At 42.2% G+C, this 20395-nt stretch overlaps 1 protein-coding gene across 4 annotated transcripts in view; it reads right to left on the reverse strand.

Annotated features, from left to right (window-relative positions):
- celsr2 (cadherin, EGF LAG seven-pass G-type receptor 2) overlaps positions 1-20395 on the reverse strand; it is a 63767-nt gene that overhangs the window by 11569 nt on the left and 31803 nt on the right. For 3 of the 4 annotated variants that reach the window (XM_086041141.1, XM_086041140.1, XM_086041139.1), the window contains exons 3-16: positions 19250-19472; positions 14168-14283; positions 13688-13776; positions 7674-7831; positions 7168-7331; positions 6778-6903; positions 3933-4099; positions 3168-3347; positions 2974-3087; positions 1329-1485; positions 1102-1243; positions 899-1019; positions 222-405; positions 12-113 (exon numbers count right to left, since the gene is read on the reverse strand). In XM_086041141.1, coding sequence (XP_085897267.1) covers positions 12-113; positions 222-405; positions 899-1019; positions 1102-1243; positions 1329-1485; positions 2974-3087; positions 3168-3347; positions 3933-4099; positions 6778-6903; positions 7168-7331; positions 7674-7831; positions 13688-13776; positions 14168-14283; positions 19250-19472 — 2043 coding nt within the window. The remainder of the gene's footprint in view (positions 1-11; positions 114-221; positions 406-898; positions 1020-1101; positions 1244-1328; positions 1486-2973; positions 3088-3167; positions 3348-3932; positions 4100-6777; positions 6904-7167; positions 7332-7673; positions 7832-13687; positions 13777-14167; positions 14284-19249; positions 19473-20395) is intronic. The other variant, XM_086041142.1, reaches the window with a different exon arrangement.

Consider the following 20395-nt stretch of genomic DNA (forward strand, 5'->3'; position numbering starts at 1 on the left):
AGACGCCCTACCCAGAGTCCCCTTGGGGCAGGGGACTGCTGCGGGGAGTCCAAACTTGGTCCGGGGCCACCAGATTCCAGCCTGGATGGCCTGAGGGCAGCTGTCATAGATGACTGGCACAAATGGAGCAGAATGGGGGGGGGGAAAAATGGAAACATATTTACCGCGCAGAACATCGCAAAACGGAGATGAACCTGAGGGTAAATATGACGGGCTGTTACCTTCGCAGCCATTAGGAGCAACCTCGGCGAAGGGGTTGTCGCAGCGGTCGCACTGGCGTCCGATCACGCCTGCTTTACACTGGCACTGACCACTCTCGCGCTCGCATGTTCTGGAAAAGGAGCCGACCGGGTAGCAGTCACACAGCAGGCAGGTGTCGCTGCCTTCAGGACGGTAGTGATTGTCCTGCAAAGGGAACAAAAAAAAAATAAAAAAATATATATATATATATATGTATATATATATATATATATATATATATATATATATATATATATATATATATATATATATATATATATATATATATATATACAGAGAAGGGAACTTTATTATGATCCTTCCGTCATCATCCCTGCATCCTAATTCCTAAAAATAATCATCCTCCGACCCAACATTGTCCGTCCAATAGTGCTTCCGTGCTTACATTCCGTCATATCTATCTATCTCTCTCTCTCTCTCTCTCTCTCTCTCTCTCTCTCTCTCTCTCTCTCTCTCTCTCTCTCTAGATATATATATATATATATATATATATATATATATATATATATATATATATATATATATATATATATATATATATATATATATATATATACATGAAATCAACACCTTCTATTTGAAAAGTGTAACTTAACCTTCCCCTCTTGGAAAACGTAAACATTGCAAACATGCTTACCTTACAGCGACACTCTCCGCTGGTCTTGTTACAGTCCGAATCAAACCCACGCTCAGTGGGACAGTTACATGGCCCGCAGGTCTTGTGACCCCACCAACCTCGGGGACAGGGCAGGTCAGTCCTGCAGGGACACATGCGCAGTCATCTACTTTAAAACATCCCAGCATACTCAACGACATAAAGTTAAAGTGGCGTTAATGTACTTTTTCTCGCAGTAATGACCAAAGTAGTCATGTGGACAGTCACACGTGTAACCGCGGGTCGAGCTGGTCTTCCTGGTGCACGTGGACTCGTGCTCGCACAGGTTGAGCGTGCACGCGTCCGTGCAGTTGGTGCCGTAGTAACCTGCAAACAAGTAAATGACACGATCCTGTAGCGTGTCACGTGATGAATGGATCATTTCAAAGCTATTGTGTGAAATGTCGCTGACCAGCACGGCACGTGCACGAGTAGCTGTCCCAGTCGTCGCTGCAGTAGCTGTTGGCGGGACACGGGCCGGAGCCGCAAGGGTCGGGCACGTTGCACCCCACTTCCACATTCACCTTCCTGGCCTGACTCAGACTCAGCGCGCCACCAACGCGCAGACCCTGCACAGAGACCAACGCATCTTGACTAACAGGGGCTGCGCTATTAACCGTCACCATGTTGAGTTTCAAGTCCCAGTAAAGTGAAAATAAAAATATCTTGCTGAAACCACGCCAACTCAATCGTCAATCAAATAACCAGCAGGCCTACACACCAACTGGAAAAATAAATTCGACTTTGTCTTGCATCTGTCTTATGCAAACAGATTTGTACATGTTTACATCCGCTTTAAGCCTCCCATGGCTGGAATATATTATGGTGCTGTTTCACGCCGCAACGACGAGGCGCTCTAAAGTGGCCACGTCAACCTCAAAGCCCCTGTCCACAAGATGGCTGTCATGCTGTACGTTTATTATCCGAGGAACTCTTTCAATGACAGCCATTTAAAAAAAAAGTAGAACCATTTTACTTGCATTGTATTAGTTTATTCAAAGAAAGTCACACAAGGGTTGAGGAATGTACCAACAAACTTCAAGCGGAAGTCATCCCAAACATATTTTTTTCCAGAATATGTTCCCAGCAGGCCCACTAGTTGAAACACGGCATTCTGATTAATTTTGCGTTTGTGGAAAATAAGTTAAGCAGAAAAATGCACTCGTTTTTAGCCATCTCCGGGGGCGGCCATTTTGTCTTCTGTCAACTGAAAATGACATCACAACTGCTCACAACGACCAATCACGGCTGACCTTTTTTCTGAATCTGAGTCGTGATCGGTCGTTGTGAGCAGTTGTGATGTCATTTTCAGTCGACACAAGACAAAATGGCACCCCCGGAGATGGCTAGAAACGACTACATTTTGCTGCTTAGCTTATATTCCACAAAAAAAAAAAAAAAAATCAGAATGCAGTGTTTCAACTAGTGGACCTGCTGGGAACATATTCTTGAAAAAAACATGTTTGGGTTGACTTCAACTTTCAGGTTAAGAGGCGGCCACCTTAACACCTGAGCCATTGCATTCCTAATGTGACTTTTTAAATCACTGATGTCAGGCAGACTAATTATACTTATACTCCAAAAGGAAGACACCAGAAATTTACTAACTCACAGTAGGTGTGACATGGCTCATGTGGTAGAGTGGCCAAGTCCTAAACTGAAGGTTGTAGGTACGTCCTTTAACACTTGCATGACATTTTTTAAGAAACTAATCCAGTGCAAGCAAAATCGACTCAAAAACTCTCCCCGTAAAATTTACTTCGCATTTCTGAGTGAAAAATCTTTAACAGTTTTCTTCATGTAAGTAACGCTCCAAATGTTTTTCTGTGTAACATTTACTCTGACTATTATCCTCTTCCAAGTGTAAATTTTACTCTGTTTGGACTGGGAACAAATATAGTCTTTATAGACTAAAATGTACTCTACGAAATGTATTGTGCAGGAAAAGGTCATTGAGCAGAAAAGGGCCTTCCACAAACCAATCCCACATGGTTGTAATTGTAATAATTGTATATAAAAGTGTGTGTCAATACATTCAGTTTAGAGGAGGGTCTCACTTGTATGCAACCTCGGAAGCCATGCTGAATTTTCCCATCAGGTATCGCTAAACCTCCAACACTCACAGCCTTCAGTTTGGACTCTTGCAACTCTCCATCCACCTGCATACTGGCCTGAAACACACGGACGACTTTGAGTGCGGGACTGCGCAGCAAAAAGATTGTCATCAATAAATATTGCCATATTTTCTCACCAGGTAGAGTCCATGGTCTACTGACAGAACAGCTTTATGGTGGCCCGCCGGGCCGCCCAAACTGCTGATATCCAGTTGCAAATGATGCCAATCGCCGTCGTTCACCAGCACCTCCTCCACGCGGGACAGCGTGGAGTCCTCGCCCCTGTGCAGGCCCATCAGCACACTCCCACCGCGCAGCTGCAAAAGGAGAAAGGTGAAGAAAAGGACAGGGGCAGCAGGGAGGGGAGTGAATCGATAACAGAGGAGCGGAAGAGTGGGAGAATATTAAGTAAAAGCACAAAAGTATTCACATTCGGAGTACGAAAAAGAAATGCTTGAAAAGTAGTATACATATATATATATATATATATATATATATATATATATATATATATATAGATATATTTAATGTGGAAAAAAAATAAAAGTATATTTCGATTCAAAGAAAGTTCTAATAACTTTCTTTGATCCTTGAATACGATTATTTTCCTGTAAAATATAACAGTTGAACAATACACCAAAGACGTACAAGTAATACACTATTTGAATTTGGCTGTGCGAAATGTGCAAATTATTTTGGATTTCTCCGATGAGCCGTCAAGCAACTTTTTTAAGTAAAACTATGTAAAAGTCCGCCTTTGACTCTGACATTGCGTATATATATATATATATATATATATATATATATATATATATATATATATATATATATTGCAACGAAAAGTGTTTTGGTTTTTGGTTTGTGTTTCAAATCTCCGCGCTTAAAGCCAAGACGGATCTTACCTGCAGAGTGAGGTTGTGTCGCTGACCGGAGGAGATGTGCAGCAGCATGGCGCCCGCCTGACGGGTGCGCAGCATCAGCTCCACGTGCCAGGGGACGGAGGTCGCCGTCGCCAGGTTGTTCCACTGCAACAGGCTGTTGCCCAGGAAACGCTGTGGGTTGGCCATCACTGTAGAGAACAAATCATCTTGATATTTGGTGGAGTCTCTAAATGTGAATGCCCTAAAGGTTGAAGAGCACATGGAGGTTGAAAAGTCGCCATGCACGATGTCCGAGAATCCCAGCGAGGCACAGCGGGGTTGGAATTTTGGCGCTAGCCTCCCTGCATGGAGTTTGCATGTTCTGCCCGTTCTTGCAAACCATGCATGATGGATTCAATTAAGACTCTCAATTTTCCATTGGCGTGAATCTAAAGGGTTGTTTGTCTATATGTGTCCTGCGATTGGCCAACAGCACATCACTTGTGCCGGTGGAAGATACGGCATGCTAATGCTACAAGCGTATGGAAATAGTTGACCAAAATTGAGACCCGTAGTAAGGTCACTTGCAAAATATGCGAGTCCATCCTCAAATAACAGCACAAGTGAAATACTAATAATAGAAAAGGCTTCGTTTTTTTTTATTATGCCATCTTACAATACGCTAAGATGTGCAACACAGCATACAGTTCAGCCGGCTTGTTGAAGAGAAAAATCCACACCGCTCCCACTAATTACAACAACTACATACAAACAATACTTTTAACATTAGAATTTTACAATATGATGCGTTGAATTATTTGTCGTGAATTGTTTCCATGTGAGTTTGTCTAAATATGTCTTAAAACTGGTCTGTGATGCCCAAAAAAGTTTACTGACAAAAAAAAAAGTTGACTTAAACATCTCTGCTACAGTTAGTAGGATGGCAATAGTTTAAGCATGGAATAAATTAACTCATTCAATGCCAGACATTTTCAGACCCTCTGAAATGTTAGAAAAAAATTGCAAAAAATACAAATAAATTCCTGGGATTGAATGGCTGGACTGTGAAAAGACAATTCGTCAATGGCGGTGAATGAGTTAATGCACTTTACATTATTTCGTTAAACAATGGTGGTTTCATAGTACAAAAAGTAAAAAGTTGAAGGGGCCAGCTGTTGTTTGTTGGATGTCATACTCTCACATAGCAATAATTTACACATGATGGCGGTTCCTCAGTGAGAAACACCTGTGATGCTCATCAATCAACAGAATTTTGAAGTGTCTGCTTGCTAACTTTCCCCCCGTCAACAAAGTGCAACTAGGCGCAATCTTTTTCTCATCTGACTCTACACAAAGGGCAAAACAACTCTTCGATCATATTAGTGGCGGTAACGTGAGAACTGCGACAACGCTGCTCATCTTCCTGCTTGTTATGTTTCCTGCAGTGCATGGCAATTCCACTCACCTCCTTTCATATCTGATAGCACGAAAAACAAACAATCATCTTTTTCCTTGTTTGAACGACAACAAACGCAATATGCATATTGTGCACTCACACGCGTGGCCTATTTTTGAGCCTCTGTGTGTCTCCTCTCACGTTGCTGTAAACCATAAATCAGCACCAAAAAAAAAAAGGCTGTGGTGTAGGTAGGTGAAAACAAAACGGTACACTGGATAACACGGGAACGGAAACAAGATAAATCATGCGTATCTCTAGGACTCAAAGCGCAATTAGTCGCGGTTCAACTCTATTTGAGCAGCCTGCTTGACACTCATAACTGACGCTGATGTTGTGGGAAATCGGCTGTAAAACTGCTGAAATGTCAAAAACACAAATGCAGTTAATACGATTTATTCACGATGACTTGGAGTGCACTGTTTGTTTGCTTTGAGTTGCCTTTCATTGCGACAGTGGCGGGCGGTGCATGTCAAACCTGGGCCTTCACTGGGGACTAAAGTGAACTACCGTAATACAACCACTCGTCACATTGCATTTTTACAAAAATTATACAAAATGCACTCCTAGTCTGAGGTTGTTACACCATCAGCCAAGCATGCATTGCAGTCCATCTTTGGAAGACCTCACATTTTGTTACAGTAAAGATCCTCCAGTAAGTACATTTCTATCATTTGTGTTTAGAATCCCTTGAGATGATTCCTTTGATCATTTCTGTTAAGCCATGTACACACATTCCAAATTTTAATTTCTAAAATGTGAGCGACCCCACATATGACCAGGAAAAACAATAGCGAAAACGATTATCTCCACAGACAATCGCTAGTCTCTTCTCAAAACATGTTGTAGTTCAAACACCGACCCCTAAGAGGCAGCATAGTGCCACAGGATACCCAGACATAATAATAATAATAATAATAATAATAACAATAATAATAATAATAATAATAATAATGCATCAGACTGGTAACTATCTGGTAACTATAACGCTAAATCTAGTTGAGTGTGTTTGGGATTTCGGCAGACTGCGCTACGCCATAATGGATGTTCCGGCGGACCGAAGGCATTTTCTTTAGCACGCCCCCAGCGTACCTGCCAATTTGGTGACAAAAAGTAGACTAGACCTTAGACCAGCTAAAAGCAGGTCCAGCTAACAGCAGGTCTAAGTTGTGGTGCAGGGGATGTAATGCGATTTTGGTGCATTTGACAAATTACTTTTTTCTTAAATTACTTCCTATTCTGATTGTGCATTTGCATTTTTCACTTTAATAGTCATCCATATCTTTATTAATACAACTTTATAGTTGTGAATATTGCTGCTGTGATGCTCCAATTTCCGTCATGAGATGAATAAAGCTATCTATCTATCTATCTATCTATCTATCTATCTATCTGTCTGTCTATCTATTTATCTTGCACTCTCTTTCTCACCTCTTTCACAGTTCCTTCCCCCGAATCCGAGCGGGCAGTTGCAGCTGAAGGAGCCCCACAGGTTGACGCAGGTCCCTCCATTCAGACACGGGTTGTTGTTGCAGAAGTGTCTTTTGGCAGAACATCCTGGGAAGGTGAGTGAAAAATAAAAAAGATTCATCTTCATGCTTGATGTGTTCCTACCTCATTATTTCATCACAGCAGCAAAGAAGTGAAGGTAGCAGTCTCTTCCAGTCATTTCCCCCTAATACGTCTTCCCTGCTGTGCTCATTATAATCAGTGTTTGCTCTCCCTCACTTGGCAGCTCTCACACACACGCTGACTACAAAACGGAACCAAAGCAAAGCCGTCGGAGCTTTTGAGTGTCGAATGGCGTCGCCGGGCATGTACCGGGCAGCGTGCCGTTGTTAGCGATGAAGCCGGCCATGTCGACGCGCTGGTTGTCCACACGCAGGTTCTTCATGCAGCCCACAAATTGGTGGTTGCGGACAGGAAAGTCCTCTGGCAGTTTGGGGATGCCTCCGAGGAGCAGCGGGCCGGTCAGGTCCAGTGATCTGACGGCACAGAACACGTGAACATTTAATACATTGCACAGTTTTGCAGCGCCCGTTGCCTCTCGAAAGACGTCATCAGAACTCATTAAGGGGGAAATGCATAAAAAATTCACCACAGAAATAGTGTGCAGTGTTACTATTAATGCCTGCAGATAAAACCAGCAAAGTTGTAAACATCCTGGAAAAAAAGTAACACCCCGGAGATGTGGAACTACATTTCGTGAGTTTACTCGTAATGAGCCCACTGCAAAGAAAGTCTAAATTATGCAAGTCAATAACAAAGTCGCGAGAAGAACTTTATTTACAACACCGCCGAAGGAGAATTTACTCAAATATTCGTACTTTTTGCTCCCCGATTGGCTTCCCTGTGCTGAGCAGGTGTAGTTTCCAATCACATGGCCGAACCTCAGAGCCACGGGGTTGTCGCAGTTGTCCACAGTCACCACCACCACCTTCTGGTCGGAGGGACCCTGCGAAAGGCCGGCTTGGTTAACGATGGGCTGTGGGAGGCACAAAAAAAAAAATCACCAGAAATTTTATGTGAAGATTTGATTGACAAGCTTCGTGGCCTGGAACTCCTATGCTAAATGACATCCCATAGTAATAAATCTCTTGATAAAGATAAGGATATAGTAAGATAAATGACCTGAATACGTTTGGCAGTTGGTGAACAATAAGTCAAAAAAGAGGCTTCAAGCTGTTTAATGCCACTCACACTTGAAAGCGGAAGTCAACGCAAATATATTTTTTTCGAGAATATGTTTTACGCAAGCCCACTAGTAGAAACAGGGCAGGTCTGTTTTGGTGACCTTGTTAGCTACATGAGTGCCAAATAATTAAATATTGATCAGTATGACAAGTCCAACCACGATAAATAATCAATGTTTAATTCAGGTAGAATTTACAGAATAAAGTATTTTAGCACACTGTGTGCCATACTTGACTTCAAGTACTTTCTAACATCTGTGCCTCCTTTCTGATTTGTTCTTTGTTCATGCAAAACTGTGTCCGTTCAACCTAGTGGAAACTAGCTTGCTCAGATTGACAGATTAAAGTATAACCAGAAGCACAAGTAGAATCACACGGCTATTTTAAGGCAGGATTTTGGGTTACAAAGCGATAATAAATAGCATTGTTGTTAAGAAAATATTGTATTGTTCTGCCGCATTGATTTAAAGATTATTCGGTAAATCAGCAGAGATTCCAACCAGTGCAAAGCTGCACACGGCTTTTTGAGCCAGATTAGATGGTGCAGCTTTGATCAGCCAAAGGATCTTTTGCCCTGAGCCTGTTTTGGCGCCCCGTTCAGCTCCCAAAATCTGCTTATTACGGCTGCTGTTGTGCATTTCGATAATTCATACAACAATGCGACCGCTAACGGCAGCGTATGGCGAGATAACGCACGCGGGCGCACAAATGGCCGGCTCTCGGCAGGACATCATCCCCGTCAACAATGGGCCGTCTTCATTGTCTGAGGAGCCAATTGTGGGGAGGCAGGGGTTAGGGGGCGACAAAAGGAGGGGGTGTGGTCTGCGGGGGCCGAGAATGATGATCCTATCAATGAAGGTCACAACCTCTTCTCAAACGGAGGTCACGTCACGCTCAGTTTAACCCCGAGCACGAGTTCAAGCTGCTGCTACAAATATAGAGCAAGGAAATGACCAGGCCCCTCCCCTAACAACGCTCCCCGCCCACGCCCCCCCCCCCCCCCCGCCCCCCGCCGCGCAGCTGACCGACCAGTCGGTCCGCGGGAGAGGACGCGGCGCTGCGCTGTCAGCTGGTCAGACAGGATTTAGCAGGATTTAGCCCATCTCATACGCGGAGATGAGACGCGCAAGCGGTTTGAACTTGCTCGGTGCTGGCAGCTTGTGAACCGATACGGTTGTCTTGTTTTGATTGTCTTACTGGAACCAAAATAGATTGACTTTACATCACTCGATGGCTTCTCCTGGATACCAGCTCTCATCTCGCGATTTGCTTGTGTCTCATGTTTAGCCGAGGTATAAAAGGACATTTCTTTTTAAAAATATTTGAAAATGTGCCGCCTTTTTGAACAGTTTCCAAATTTCACAAAACACTGGAACCTCAGTTCACAAACGACCCTGTTTACGAACAAATCAGTTTGTGAGCAAGATTGCTAAAGAAATATTGCTTCAGTTCACAAACTATGGTTCAGTTCGCCAACGGGAACAGAATAACGCAAGAACGCTCAGTCGTGTTTCCCAGCATCCGGTGGGGGGCGGGCCAACCGGAAAAATGTTCAATCCAACCCTCGTTCACTTTCGTTTATGAAGAGGCTAAAAAATTCTACCCAGATATAAAGAAAAAAACGATTTTTACCAAACACGTTGGTATATTTTATTGATTTTGTGACAGTAATTTAAAAATGACCAAGGCAAATTATGCCCACAATATGAAGTCTTAAGATTAATTAGTCAATTAAATCAATTAACGGAGCACAGAGTTCAAAGTGAACATGATGAATCAGCATTTAGCTGTTATGCTGCACGCAAATGGAAAAAGATGCCAACAGAAGTGAAATCAGCCCCAAATGTAAATGCTTTTAAATCCAGGTCAAAAAGAAAAAAAGCTTTTTCCCCCCATACCTATGATTTAGGTCTTTTAAAGCATTCATAAAATAAAGTTTTCACAAATCTTGTTCTTGAGCTGTACTTTCTTTACTTTGCTTTTAAATGTCTTTAATTTGCGTTTGTGTGTTTTTTTTTAAATTTCTTTACTTTACTTTTATATGGCTAAAAATTATGTTGTTTGCTTTTAAATGTTGTATTTTTAATGATATGAAGCATATTGAGTGACCAGAATTTCTTGCGTGTGAACAAGATATACTGAAATAATAACCCACTACTCTACCGCGCTGCCATATTAAAATAATAGCCTAGCAGTAACTCATTTTACTGGTTTGAAAAGTTCAAAGTATAAATGTATTTCATTCTACCGCTTAATCTCACGAGCACTACCATAATCATGTAATGTTGTTGACGGGATAAGAAACAGGACAGAGGAAAGCCGGATTCAAAAACCCAGAACTATGAGGTTGCCGTGTTAACCGCTATCCACATGAATAACATTCGTTCTGTATTACAACACTCGGGCTTTTGCAAGAGGTTGGTTTCTTAAGATGTACGATTTAGTGCTAGCGCAAATAAGGATTGTTTGACCGCGTTGGTGGTCTACGCTCTATTGTGCGTGATGATAATAGTTGTAATTTCTTGTGGTGAAGACCACGCGACGTCATATTGAGAGCTGTTTCTCATGTTGCCCCTTTGATGTCGCTAAATAAAGCAACCAAAATATTACAATCTCAGAGAGGGGTCCGTTCGTGTCCCACTGCTATTTTCTTTAAATTAAATTAGAGCATTGGGGGAGAGAAATTGACATGCGGTCTACGCCTATTTGTGCCAGTGTACATGACGCAGTGCAGTTGTAGACCACATTGAAACGACAGGATGGTTTCCACACATAAAAATAAAACTTGGGCATCTGGAATGTACAATGTTATAAAAAACATAAATAAATGAAAGGGCTTGATTTTTCACAATTTTACTCACTCCTGCCATTTTTTTTTTTTTTTAATCATTCAAATTTGGCGTTGTTGTTAACAACACACTTCTCTGTGGTATGACAGTGACATTTTGATTTGCAGCTTACAGGGACTTTAAAAACGACATGCACGGAAATTTATGGCCCGCTGTTTTTGGTTTCAGATACTAAAACGACGCTTTTGACTAAAGAGTTATTTTTCCATGTGTGGAAACAATCGCATCTATCCATCCATTCTGTCTAGCGGTTGTCCTCACGAGGGTCGCTTGTGAACTGAGGCCTATTCCAGCTGATTTTGGGCGGATAACACACTAATGCGCCGATTGTTAAATTAACACCGCTTTTACATCGTCAATCAAAACTAAGCATCATTATCTTTGGATAAGAGGATTTCTTTTTCTTTTTTTTTGATACAGTATCTTTTGTGTTGGATGTCATTGGACTGTGCGAATGGCCAGTGAGCGTGTTTCGCTCCCAAAATGTCTTCCTACATTTATTCCTTTCAAGTCACAGCCATTCATCCAGAGCTTGTTAAGTCAACTGAGTCTTTAGTTTTTTCACAGGCCAGCGTGTTACAAATTTGTCGATGATGAAAAAGGCAAACGCGCCGTTTGAATCGGCCAACGGTGAAATCATCCGACATGCTCTTTTTTTTCCTCCACGGTGTTGCCCCCCAAGCCCCCCACCCACACTTGTGAAAGGTCCGGAACAGGCAGCGCTCCAGATTGGACGCTCCTTCGCTGACCTCCGCTGTCATCAGTCACGGCTGTTGACTCGCCAATAATGACTGACTGTCAGAATGACATTCGGCCACACAAAGGACCGTCCTTGTCAGCGCCGATTGGAATGTACATATTTGTTCAAGTCCGACTCCGGCTGTCCATGACAGGAGGATTATGGGAATATGAGTTTCTTGATACAAAAAAAGGGGGACAGGAGGTGAGCAAAAGGAGCATGAGAGAAGTCACACACGCATATGTGATCTAAGATTGACTGGAAAAACCATAGCAACAAGAGAGCTGGGCCCTGAAGCGCAGCGTTGCCGTTCAAAGCCCGAGTCAATACTTCTCGCCGCCTTTCTTCTGCTGCTCTCCTGCTCTCCCGAGAACACAGAGTGAGGAACCTTCCCCGGGGCCGCATCATTCACTGCCCGCGGTCCCAAAGGAAGCAGGGCCATGCACAAAGGCTGCGGTCATTGCCATTCTCCACAGCCCCCGCTACCATGAAAGCCACATTTCAATCTCAAGCGCACCCCTCCCCGCCACTCGGCCCCACCCCCTGCTGATAGGGACAGGTCACTGTGGGATACCTCCAGTGGGAAGAGCCACGCTTATACATCAGCCAGTTGCCGGGCGAGGGAGGATTGGTCCGAGGTGAAGGCATAAGCCAAGGAATCAATCTTCATTTTTCTTCTTAATAAGACATTATGGGAAATGATTCCAACTTTGCAGGGACAGTTCAGAGACGTTTCCCTTTGTGTTCCCAGTGCACGTAGAAAGATCGAATCAATCAGTGATCCTCAACCACTGCGCTGTGGTGCTTGAGTGTGTGCTTTGAGTTCATCAGGTGAGCCGCAGAGAAATCATCAAATTTCCGAAAGTTTATATTTACTTAACCTGCAAATAATGTATCATCTAGCAATGCCATAGTGACAGGCAGGACAATTAAATGCTCTTCCACTAGATTAGGTAGAATTAACCTGTATATACACCTGTTGCCATGCATAAAGCAAATATAAATATAATATATAATAAATATAAAAATAACATCGTACTAATATAATACATACACCACTTATCCTATACAGGGTTGCCACAGTCATTTCTAATTTATTGTTACTATATCTAAAAAAAGAAATAAAAATACAATGTGCTTGCTAATAATTGTTTTTTTTTCTTGTTTTTCAAAAACATTCAATGGTGACTTAGGCTATTAGCTATTCGCTATTAGGCTAACGATATTTTCTGCCACCTACTCTTCCTGTATTTTTAATGGGGAGATGTCCAAAACCTTGCGACCATATAGCATCATACTTTTAAAATGATTGTATACAAAGACATGGGAATGTTTTTTACAGCGTAACAATTTTCAGCTTTTGTAACAAGTTGACTCAAGAGTCCATTATGGGTTGTTGGCAAAGGGACAAGTTTTCCCACCCCCTTCATCACTTTTGTCGGCACGGCAATGCTATCATCGACAATGAATAGAAAATGTGAATTGCAGGGGTGTCTGCGTGTGTGTGTTTGTGTGTGTGTGTTGGGGGGGCATCTTTATAATGCAAAGTGGCTTCCTCAATGGACTAAAATGTGACATTCCGTCTGGGAAGAGGCAGACGGACAACAGGTCCACACATTCCTCACTGATTGAGATGCTGACATGATGGTATGGAGAAATGCGCTAGTCACAACATCTTGAATCCAATCTGAGAGCATCTGCAAAAATAATGCCCACCACCGCCACGAATAAAAAACTCAATCTCTTGGCAGCTTTCCAGATTATCATCTTGTCAGCAGCCATTGTTTGGTGACACTGACGAGACGGACCAACAAAATCGCTTCCCTCCCGCTGCACTTGTTCTAGCGTCTTATTGGCAAAGGCTTGCCACTTTTTTATGCAACCTTCAATGGAATCAGACCCCACTGACAGACATTTTGCTGCAGATAAACCAGGATTCCAATTGTTAACTTGTGTCTGTGTTGTCTGTGTTCTTTTGTTTTTGTTCAGCTCTTTGTTGTGCCATGATTAAACGGAGTGAAGTGCACGTGGGCTTAAAAGTCAGCCGAATGAGAAGATACCTTGTTGTAGTAGTGGACCTCCACCACATGCCACTGGCCATCGCTTACACCGCCGCCAATGAAAGGCGAAACGGTGGTCTTGGTTTCACCTGTGGAAACAATCGGGATGAATAATGATCAAGTAGTACACGCGCACAACTCACAAAAAATCAGGCATATTCAGCTTTCAGGTGACATTTCAGGATGAAGCTAAAATGCGCTAGACTCTTTGCAGGTGAACTTCAGTTGACCTTTTCCAAACTTTTGAATGCACATGTCCAACTGCTCAATGCTGTATGTTTTAACAATACTTGGCCAATTGCGATGAGTCTGATTCTGAAGTAAATCCACTGAAATATTGGACAGTTAAGTCTAATTAAGTTCACCTGTAGAAGTTCCAGTGCAGTTTAACTGGAAAGTCAAATATCCCCAACATTTTGTGCGTAGTGTAAAAGTTGTACAGGTCTTAAGAAGACCTAAACTAATAATAGTGTTTATTACCTGCAGAGAAAGTGACTTGAATCTGTTCATTGATGATTTCCATGGCAATGAAGTCGTGTTTCTCATTGAAGCGGCCGTTGTACAGCAATAAACCGTTCGGCTCTTTCGTGGCAAATCTAACACACACAAAAAAGATTTTATTGCAGATTTTGTACAATTGTTACTGTTGTTAACTGGAGTAATATGAATAAAGTTTTATTCTCTGATGTCTATTATATAAAAGACACCAATAACGTAAGGTATTTGCAAAATCGAAATGGGGGCCAATGCGCGATGCTATCAGAAATATTTACTTTATAAAGATAGTAATGCTCCCTTTTGATAAGAGAGAAATCAATTTTAAATTATGCTGTTTAAAGTCGAGTGTAGTTTGCAGTGGTAATTAATAGCACTGCATCATAATAGAAATTGTGCTCATAGATACTGTGTGATTCTACACCACTATGAACTACAATCACAATGATGATGCTGAAGGTTGGTGCTTATATAGAAATGACAATATGCATTACAAATAACCAATAACCAATCACAAATGACAAGATTAATGAAGAGCACACTGCGAGCGGGAGAACTTTACAGCAGAAACGTTGCCCAAGACACACAGAGGAAATGTGCCATGAATAACGATTGGCACATTAAACAACACAGAGATAAGAAAATCTAGGCCGACGTCAAAGTAGCGGAGTGGGTCGGACGTGGCGCTGAGTGAGTAGGAGGATGTGGGGGGATGCATTATTAGTGCACGGAGGGAGAAGGCGGAAAGGAGGACGTCCGATTCAGCAGATTATTGAGCAGATGTTTGCACCTGGAGCATTCGGATGGTGCACCTAGAACACAGGTGTCAAACTCAAAGCCCGGGGACCAGATCCAACTCGCCAAATCATTTTATGTGGCCCGCAAAGGGCAAATGATGTGAATCAACGACAAGTTTCTTGCTAAAATGCCAAAATTGCAAATCGTCAAGCATATTTTTTTCAAGAATATGTTCCCAGCAGACCCACTAGTTGAAACACGGCATAATTTTTCGTTTGTGGAATATAAGTTAAGCAGCAAAATGTACTCATTTTTAGCCATCTCTGGGGGCGGCCATTTTGTCTTCTGTCGATTGAAAATGACATCACAACTGCTCACAACGACCAATCACGGCTGACCTGTTTTCTGAATCTGAGCCGTGATTGGTCGTTGTGAGCATTTGTGATGTCATTTTCAGTTGACAGAAGACAAAATGGCCGCACCAAGAGATGGCTAAAAACGAGTCGATTAACACGTATTCCACAAACGCAATATTTATCAGAATGCCCAGTTTCAACTAGTGGGCCTGCTGTGAAAAAAAAAATGTTTGGGTTGACTTCCGCTTTAAGGACAAAGTAATGTAAAACAGTTGAATGTTCTTCCTGTAATTTATATCTTTATTGCTGTAAGCATTAAGTGACCAAAAAATAAATAACTACAGTCTTTATATATACTGTATATATATATATATATATATATATATATATATATATATATATATATATATATATATATATATATATATATATATATATATTTTTTTTTTTTTAATTAATTGGATGATTAATTGGTTATCAGGATTTTATTCTGCGAAATATCAGAATTGGCAATCAGGCCCTAGTTGTCTATATACCACACACACACACTGAAATTGTGCTCCAATTTATTGTTTTCTTCCCTGTGTCATTTCTGGGGCACCCTACTGTATATGATCAGCCCTCAAATGCAAATTACACTCTACTGTATATAAATTTTTTTAACCAGAACATTCACATGCAAGGATAGATGTCAGAATGAAAGGGGCATGCAAAAAGGGCTGCACCTCTTGAGCTAGGTTTGACGTCGGAGCGGAGTTTTGCTCAAGGGCACCTCAACGTTAGCTAGCAAACAGACTAGCATCTCTCCAACAAATAGTTTTGGTTTTGTGGTTCCAAAGCCCAAGTCCTGACTGATGAGCTACAGCTGTTGAAGAGAGAATTACTTTCATGAATATCTGTATCATGCAGCTATTGTGAATTATAAGGTCAAATAGGACTTTCGGCTTCTGATCCCTAATGCAGCCCTAGTGTCTTCTAGAGATGACATTCCCGACTCCCACTTTCAATGGATGCTCCCAGACAACATGAGCAGCTGCCTTCCCCTTCTCGTACTGTAGTCCTACCCCACCCCCCATGTATATGATGCTAATGGTGCAGTATTGTTAAAGTGGAGAAGAGCTGCGGGGCACGACAATGTCGGCCTGCTTACACAGAAAAGCAAAATAGTTACCTTGGAGGAGAGGGGATGTTGATAAAAATGACAGAATTCAGAAAATGCCAGAATAAAATCACACATCACCAACTAAAATAATGATTTTGACTCTCTCATTCGGCAGGCCTTTCTCGTCTTTGTCGTATCAATTTAAAAGGCTCCAGTACCTTGACCACCCCCAGGGCCTTCAGAACTATGAAAGTAATCAACCGGAAGTAACCACGTACATCACATTGTGTCGCATTAGGCACTCATCAGTAAAAAAAACAACCAGTCTGTCCTTATGTGGGGAACCATGTCACGCGATGTGAACATGCCGCAATGCATAAGACGTGTGCACTGAAGAGGACTAAAGAGGGGACCTTTACTCATTGGGGCATGTATACTGTATGTAATACTAAACTGTACTGTAGGCAATACTGTATTCAATATATTGTGAACACTCCACAACCACTAGGTGGATTGTTATGAAATAACTGTGCTAATTCCTTAATATAAGGTCACTAGTTGATTTATCTTATACATTTTTCGATTATTGGATGTATTGTTAGCAATATGTACAAACACTAACTTAGACTGGCACACGTTAGACAAGGGCCTAGCATGCCTGCCTCACAGTTCTGAGATTCGGGGTGAGTTAATATGAAGCTTTTTTTGGGGTTTAAAAACGATTAAGTATGTCAAGATGAGCAAAAGTAGGACTTTGATAAGGTTGAACATTTGGATCATCTTAAGTCCAATCAGTGTTGATCGAATAAAGGTTTTTGTTAAATCCAAGATCCAGGCCCGGAGAGGCCCATCTGGAGCAGTGTGAAAATTCCCGATGGGCCGCCCGCCAGGAGGCACTTTTTGAGCCGTCATCAATCGCAGTATGCAAAATGGTGTTGGCTGTCGGTGACAATTGATTACTCTGATTAGCTGTTAGCTAGCAAATCCAAATCAGTGCATGAGATTGAAGTACACTATGAGATATCAGACACAAAAGCAAAGCAACGGCAAATAAAATGGTGAATTAAGCTCAGCAAAACGTTGCTTTTTGATCCGGCTTGTATTATGAGTGTACTGAGCAGGGTTATGGATTATGTGTGCATATTATTTCATTAAAACTCTGACGGTGCATGGATAATGACTTTTCAGATACAGATGGGGTTAGCAGCATGAGCAGGTGCCCGCTACGTGCGCATGCATAATTTTGAATTAAAGTGGACTGGTCTAAACTCCGGGGTTGAATATCAGTCCCACTCTGGCATTGCCAAGAGCCTAACACGATGCGAAAGCAATCTTGTGGCTTTCCATCTGATCCGTCCATCATAACACAAGTTTTTCCTGGGCGAAACCTGATCGGTGTCGATTCAGGTGTCACCGCTACTTGTTCTGCTTCACTTGCCTTGGGCTCGGAGTATCGGCACCTTTTACGCCGCTTCTTCTGTGACCTGCCACTGAAATGTAGAGCACTTCCCAAACTGGTCGGGGCAGTTCTTCATCAAAAAGACGGTCATCCGAGCCGGGCTTAAAGGAAGGCCGGGCCCAGAAGGAACACAAGGGGGATATTATTTTCAACTACGGACATTGTGAGTGTCAACCCCAGTGATGCAAGTACGATCGTTGTCACATTCCCTCTGATGCCATCCGAGATACTTGGCAACATCTGTCGTGTTCCAATTTCAAAACAACACATTCTATTGCCCATTCTTTTCATATAAAAGATGAATTTTCTGCTAATCAACTGGCAACCTTTGAGGCCCCAAAAATGCTCAAATGTTCCAAGGCTATAGCATGTACATCGCCTCTACATTGACTACAGGATCTCAACTCCACCAAAAAATGTTTCCCTCTTCCCACTAGCCATCAAAAAGCCAACAAGTGCACGGATGTCATATGTTAGCAGTGGAACTGCATTTATTTTTAGGTCAGCCGCTAGAATGTGACACTGCAGTGGCTTGACAGAAGAGGCCTGATGTTCAATGATATCCTGAGAGGTGTGTGGAGGTGGATGAGCACTGAGTCACACTGCGCAGAGAGCAATGGAGGTGATACAGATAATAAAAGTGATATGGAGTAGATACAGATACAGGTGATGCGGGTGAAACATGTAACAAAAGTTTTGCAGGTGATGCACAGTCGGTGATGGTGATGATATAAGTAGTGTACGCAAATATTTGTGATGAAGGTGATGCATTTGAAATTTGTAACAATACGGTCTAGAAACAGAAAATCCCCAAATACCCTACGACAGTGGTTATCAAACTTTTTAAATCCTCAAACAATACTTGGCTTTACCACCACAATACCACCATAATGACCTACATTCAAATACAGTTGCATAGTTACATATCACAATGACAATATTTTTTTATATATTATGCACAGTTTCAACATTAATACTGTGCTTAAAGCAAAATACACTTATAATGTGTTCATTTAAAATGTATTAGATATAAAGGTTAACTAGATAACAATAGTACCGGTACCTAAATAAATGTTTGAAAACTGTTCTTAAAGATCAAATACCAATTTATTGTACTAAAATTACATTCAACTGAACTGTATTTAACAAATTAACGATTTAGAAAAGGTTCAAGCCGCTGGAACATTAAGTAGAGTTTAAGGAACATTTTATTTAGTGATTCTTTCACATACCACCAGAGGGAGCACCACACACGAATCTGCGTTGCATTTGAAATGAGCAGAGCTCCGACATGCCTTCCTAATCCCAGAGAATTTTTGTCAGCAAGCCTCCTCTGATTGTGCCATGTGACTCCCGCTAATGCTAATCTGACAATGTCGTTGTTGCAGGTGAAACAGGTGCGAGTATCTTACGTGAGCGAGACGGTGAAGTGGAAGCGTTGGCGGAGCCCCTTAAAGGTGAGGAAGGAGCTTGGTGGGAAGTTGCGCGTGGTCATCTCACAGTAAGGCTTCTCGTAGCCGCCCGACGGACACTCGCACTTGAAGCCGCCAACCAGGAGGTTCACGCACACGCCGGCGTTCTTGCAGACTCCCGCGGCGCAGCGGCCGGAGCGCGACGACAGCTCACAACGCTCTCCTGCGACATTCAGAAAAGGAAATAATAATGATGATCCCTACCAAATCTCAAATCTCGAAATGTTTTTTTTGCCCAATGGGTGCCCGTATTAACCGTCAGCATGTTTTCTGAATATACTTCTTTTCCAACATTTCCACACTGAGCTCTTCATTCAGTGTCACAGTTCCCTTGCCCGCGCTGGAATGTGTGTCAAAGCTGGAGACTCGCGCTGCAAGTGTAACACTGGCGGCCCACATCTTCCACATACACTAGCCTTTCATTTTCGATCATTAATCACGCTCCACTGAAAGTTTGCTTATGAGCTGCTGGCTGTGCGTTCAGTCAGTGAGGGTAAATCCACACGATGCTAGAAGACACTGATCATAACCATACATTCTAGCTTCAAATAACTCGTGTTGCGGGTGAATTGGAGCCAATCTCAGCTGAGTTTGCCAATCGCAGACTCTATGGTTTAAATGACCAAAAAGCTCAAATAAATAATCAGGATCTGCCGGCGTTTTTCACCCCGTCACAGACAGTGTCTGTTACAATGAAGACCACTATTTGGGGAAATACAGTACATTGTTAATATACTGATACAGTAGTATCAATCAAAAATAAGCATGCTTGTCTTTGAAAAGAAATAATCTATTTTATATGGATGGTGTTATACAGTATTGTGAATAGCATAGTGATTTTTTCAATAATAGGTTGCCAGCATGCCCACTTGTTGAAATACGGCAATGAGTTAAGCACCAACCCCCCCCCCCCCCTTTTTAGCCTCAGGGGGCAGCCATTTTGTCACTTCCGTTGACTGAAAATGACATCACAACTCCCCAGGTAACGACCAATCACGGCTCAGCTTGAGAAAACAGGTCAGCCGTGATTGGTCGTTCCCTGAGCAACTGTGATGTAATTTTCAGTAGACAGAAGTGACAAAATGG

The sequence above is a fragment of the Filicampus tigris genome, chromosome 9 (genome assembly GCF_054856515.1).
Source record: "Filicampus tigris isolate MCC_2025a chromosome 9, RoL_Ftig_1.0, whole genome shotgun sequence".
In the NCBI taxonomy this organism is placed as follows: Eukaryota; Metazoa; Chordata; class Actinopteri; order Syngnathiformes; family Syngnathidae; genus Filicampus; species Filicampus tigris.